Genomic DNA, 5,596 nt, shown 5'->3' with positions numbered 1-5,596 from the left:
TGCTAACAGCAGGATGAATAGCAGCAGGAGGATGACAGCAGGATGCTAAACAGCAGGATGAGAGCCAGCAGGATGATAACAGCAGGAGGATGACAGCAGGATGCTAACAGCAGATTGATAACAGCAGGATGATAGTAGCAGGATGATGGACAAGCAGGATGCTAACAGCAGGATGATAACAGCAGGATGATAGTAGCAGGATGATGATAGCAGGATGCTAAACAGCAGGATGTAACAGCAGGATGCTAAACAGTAGGATGATAACAGCAGGATGCATAACAGCAGGATGCTAACATCATGATGCTACAGGAGGAGATAACACACAGGCCACATGATGGAATAGCATTGGTCAAATTACTCCTAGCCTGCTACTATCATCCTGCTGTCATCATCCTGCTGTTATCATCCTGCTGTTAGCATCCTCCTGCTATCATCCTGCTACTATCATCCTGCTGCTATCATCCTGCTGCTATCATCCTGCTACTATCATCCTGCTGTTATCATCCTGCTGTCAGCATCCTGCTGTCATCATCCTGCTGTTAGCATCCTGCTGTTATCATCCTGCTGTTAGCATCCTGCTGTCATCATCCTGCTACTATCATCCTGCTGTCCTCATCCTGCTGTTTTCATCCTGCTGCTAGCAACCTGCTACTATCATCCTGCTGCTATCATCCTGCTGTTAGCATCCTGCTGTTATAATATAATAACTAGTAACTAACGATACTAACCAGTATAATAACTAGTAACTAACGATACTAACCAGTATAATAACTAGTAACTAACGATACTAACGGGCCTAATTTACATACAGTCAAATAAATGTTTAGGACAAACCAGCAAATAGCGTCGTAAGTACAGTATTGTGTGAGGCATTCTATACACATACTATGTATTTCCAGGTTTTACTCCTGTTTTTATACAAAACCTGTGAGAGGGATTCCTTCAGTAACAGAAGCAGCATGGAGTCCTCACATTGTAGTCCTCATAGGGATTAAGCGATGTGGTTGGGTTGTGACTCTGCCATACCCGAAACACAGCTACCATGACAGGATGTGGCCAGAGAGGGTGTCTGTCTGGAATAGACTCCACTCTTAGAAAATATCGTTTCCAAAAAGGTTATTTGCAGTGGTGTAAAGTACTTAAGTAAAAATACTTTAAAGTACCAGTTAAGTAGTTTTTTGGGGTATCTTTACTATTTTTGATTACTTTTACTTCACTACATTCCTTAAGAAAATATTGCACTTTTTACTCCATACATTTTCCTTGACTCCCAAAAGTACTCGTTACATTTTGAATGCTTAGCAGGACAGGAAAATAGTCAAATTCACGCATTTATCAACCGGAAGTCCCTGGTCATCCCTGCTGCCTCTAATCTGGCGGACTCACTAAACACACATGCTAAGTTTGTAAATGATGTCTGAATGTTGGAGTGTGCCCATGGATTTCCGTAAATATATATTTATTTTAATAAAATGATGCCATCTGGTTTATATAATATAAGGAATTTGAAATTATTTATACTTTTACTTTTGATACTTAAGTATATTTTAAACAAAATACTTTTAGACTTTTACTCAAGTATAATTTTGCTGGGTTCCATGTAGAACTTTCTGTGGGAAGGGTTGTACATAGAACCCAAAAGGGTTCTACTTGGAACCAAAAGGTTTCTACCTGGAACCAAAAAGGGTACTGAGGCTGATGCCGTGCAGGTGTTTGTACACATGCATATACACACACTCTCATTCAAATAAACACATACAAGAACACACACATAYGTGTAATAGTGCCAGACATGCAAACAAACATATACAGTTGGCTTTGCTGTTATGATTTTAGTTGTCCTTGATGTCCTTTGTTTTCTTCTGTCTTTTCCTTTTTTCTCTTTAGTTCATTCTCTTGGTTGTTGGTGATTGGGGGGTTCTTTGGGGGTGGGGAATGGGAATTAATTGTTTTGGGGGGGGGTTTCTTCCTGGGGGTTGTGGGAGGAGTCTCGAATGGTTGAGGGACAGCTATTTGGGGAACTGTGGGGGAAGGATCTTGCAAGGGTTCATGTTTTGGGCTGGTGGTAGATCGGTCAACATGGCCTTGAGCAGGGCATTGACCCTGGATGCTTCTGTGCTCACTCTGAATGGGAGTCTGTTGGATGACTGGTATGGTGTAGTTGTTGAGGCGGCTTCACTGCAAGTATATTGTATGTTTTGAATTTTCAATAAATAAATATATATATTTTTTAAAGGGTACTTCAATGGGTTCTCACCTAAGGAACCCTTTAAGGTTCTAGATAGCACCTTTATTCTAACAGTGTAGTGTGTGTGCCTGCATGCCAGAGTCGTGGATGTATGGTTCTAACCACGGAAATGCAGAGTCGTGGACGTATGGTTCTAACCACGGGAATGCCAGAGTCGTGGACGTATGGTTTAACCACGGGAAATGCCAGAGTCGTGGGAGCGTGATGGTTCAACCACGGGAAATGCAGAGTCAGTAATTCGTGACCGGGACTGCCCACGAGTCGTGGGATCGGTGTGCGTATAATGCCACAGGGTCCAAGTGCAGTAGGTCGTGGCTCCACCGGAAGATCGCAGAGCGTGGACGTATGGTTCTAACCACGGAAATGCCAGAGTCGTGGACGTATGGTTCTAACCACGGGAAATGCCAGAGTCGTGGACGTATGGTTCTAATCCCGGGAAATGCCAGAGTCGTGGACGTATGGTTCTAACCACGGGATGCCAGAGTGTGGACGTATGGTTCTAACCACGGGAAATGCCAGAGTCGTCGTGGACGTATGGTTCTAACCACGGGAAAATGCCAGAGTCGTGGACGTATTGTTCTAACCACGGGAAATGCCAGAGTCGTGGACGTATGGTTCTAACCACCGGAAATGCCAGAGCTCGTGGACGTATGGTTCTAACCACGGAAATGCGAGTCTGGACGTATGGTTCTAACCACGGGAAATAATAGAGAGAGAGCTGTATGACCATGAGATTGACATAGGATTACCTCAAAATATACTGGAGCTGGAGTCTTGCTTTCTGAAAGTATTTTAACAGAGCCTCCTGAGTATTGGATAGAAGTTGCATTTAGGCACAGATCTAATAACCATCTTTCCCTCACCCAATCCTACCTTAACCATTAGGGTCAGGGTAAAACTGTCAGTATATCAGTGTCTATTGGCCACGTCGCCCTACTACTAGGCCCAGGAGCCGACAGCCTGTTGGTCTGCTGCCTGTTGGTGTGGTGTCTGTTGGTCTGCTGTCTGTTGGCTGCTGTCTGTTGGTCTTGCTGTCTGTTCGGTCGGCTGTTCTGTGTCGTCTGTTGGTCTGCTGTCTGTTGGTCTGCTGTCTGTTGGTCTGCTGATCTGTTGGTCTGCTGCCTGTTGGTCTGCTGTCTGTTGGTCTGCTGTCTGTTGGTCTGCTGCCTGTTGGTCTGCTGTCTGTGTGGTGGGACGCTGGTGTTGTGGGGTGGCAGTTCACCAGTGACATAGGATGGAGGGCTTTTTGTTCTCTGAGCATTGGCTGCTTGTTTGTTTGAGTGTGCACTTGTGTGTGTGTGTGTGTGTGTGTGTGCGTGCGTGTGCGTGTGCGTGTGTCTGTACCTGCGGTTCTTAGATGTCAGGCTACCAACAATGTAGACCCTAGTCTCCAACCCACCACACAGACTCCATCTGCTGACTGAGCATCTCTTTATAGAATCTCTCTCTCACTTTCTCTCTCTCTCACATTCTCTCTCTCTCACTTTCTCTCTCTCTCTTTTATCTCTTCTTCTCTCTTTCTACCCTCCCTCTCTCTCATCTGTCCCAAAGCCTTTCTCCTCTCTGTCGATGTCCACCCCTTTAAACTCTCTCAGTGGTGAAAACACAGAATCGATAGGAGTTATAGATTAGTAATGTTTGTTTTGAGGGAGAAATTGAATTGTTGTGGGTTTCTCTGTCTGGTGTTGGTGAGTATGTATGAGATCCCTTTTTCTTCTAGTCACACCTCCTTTTGGCAGGATGAGGGGATGGGGAGTGGAGGAGGGGGGAGGACTGTGTGTGTGTGTGTGTGAGTCACAGTCATTGACTAAGACATTGCACTGTCTGAACTGCTGTTCTGTGTCTGGATGTGTGTTATGTATACATGGTAATCATATGTATGTAATGAATGATAACCTGAACAAGAGCGAGCTATAGCCTTTTATGCACCATGCTAATAATGTAGTACGTGGGAAACTGTCCAGGAATGTCATCCCTCTCAGAGCAGTGTGTTTTTCGCCTCAGCAGCTCCTACGTGATATCATTTCACCAGTGGGCCTGATTTCCCATGATTCTAGATGGAAGTTCAGTCATCCAGAGCTTCTGTGATTGGATGAGAGTGAGCAGACTGTTGGTTTTGGGCCAATAGAATGATAGAACAAGATTTAGTTAACTTCTATGGCTTCTTTAGAATGGTGTGAGGCATACCAGGCAGTCTGGCAGTGGAACAGAATGCTCTAGAATCAATGGAAGTCTATTCAAGATGCAGGAATACACAGCAGAAATCAGGGAGTATTGGGTCTTCTGTTGATTCTGCTGTTTAAAGCGTGGCATATCCTCTTTGGTAACAAGATACCCCCACAGTTGAGCTGTGCTGTGTGTGGATTCTTGGCTCATAGAGAATGCTCTGTAGTGCACTTTGTGCTATCGAATGGAGAAGAGGAAGAGATTCTCTCACCCTTTCCTTTCTCTCTCAACCCTTTCCTTCTCTATCTCACCCTTGTTCCCTTCTCTCTCACCCTTCCTTCTCTCTCTCACCCTTTTCTTCTCTCGCTCACGTCCTTTCTCTCCTCTCTCACCCTTTCCTTCTCTATCACCCTTCTTCTCTCTCTCACCCTTTTCTTCTCCTCGTCACCTTTCCTTCTCTCTCTCCACAGCTTTCTTTATTTCTTTCGTCTTTCTTTGATCCGAGCAATTCTCTCCTCAAATGTCTTGATCTTCTCTTTCCCCATCTCTGACCTTTACCTCCTTTTCATGTCTTTCACTCTCCTCTCAAATATAGTAATAATCTCCATGCTCTCTCTCTGTCTTTCTTTCCCTCTCCCCTATCTCTCTCCTTCTCCCTCTCTCTCCCACCTCTTTCTCTCTCCCCTCCCCCTCTTCTCTCTCCTCTCCTCCTCTCCTCCTCCCCCTTCTATTTCTCTCTATCCCTCTCCCACCTCTCTGTCTCTCTCTCACTCTCCCTAGCTCCCTCTCCTCTCTCCCACCTCTACCTGTTCCTCTCTCTCCCTCTCCTCTCTCTCTCTGTATGTATCCCACCCCTCTGACGCTCTATCTCTCCCACCCCTCTCTCTCCCTCTCTCTGTATGCCTTCTCTCCCCTCTCCCCCTCTCTGTCTGACATCTGTGTCGCTCCCTTGGTCTGTTTCCAGACAGTTAACAGGCAGAGAGGCGGATCACCAGCATAAACATTAACAGGCTTCAGGTAGCCCCAGACACATTCACTTCCTCTCTGGCTGAGGGCTATACAAGGGCACACACATCCACACCCACACCCCAACACCTCCCCCCCCGCACACACACACACACACACACACACACACACAACAACACACACACACACACACTAGGACTAGGACTAAACGGCACT

General features: G+C 45.7%; 1 protein-coding gene across 1 annotated transcript in view; it reads left to right on the top strand.

Moving 5' to 3' along the window:
- The first annotated feature begins 2,320 nt into the window (after nt 1–2,320).
- LOC112080639 (zinc finger protein 512B) overlaps nt 2,321–5,596 on the top strand; it is a 45,202-nt gene continuing 41,926 nt past the window's right edge. The window contains exons 1-2 of the mRNA XM_070442649.1: nt 2,321–2,441; nt 2,541–2,704. Coding sequence (XP_070298750.1) covers nt 2,321–2,441; nt 2,541–2,704 — 285 coding nt within the window. The remainder of the gene's footprint in view (nt 2,442–2,540; nt 2,705–5,596) is intronic.

The sequence above is a fragment of the Salvelinus sp. IW2-2015 genome, unplaced genomic scaffold (assembly GCF_002910315.2).
Source record: "Salvelinus sp. IW2-2015 unplaced genomic scaffold, ASM291031v2 Un_scaffold16395, whole genome shotgun sequence".
Taxonomy (NCBI): domain Eukaryota; kingdom Metazoa; phylum Chordata; class Actinopteri; order Salmoniformes; family Salmonidae; genus Salvelinus; species Salvelinus sp. IW2-2015.
This window is presented reverse-complemented; position numbering and strand designations above follow the sequence as displayed.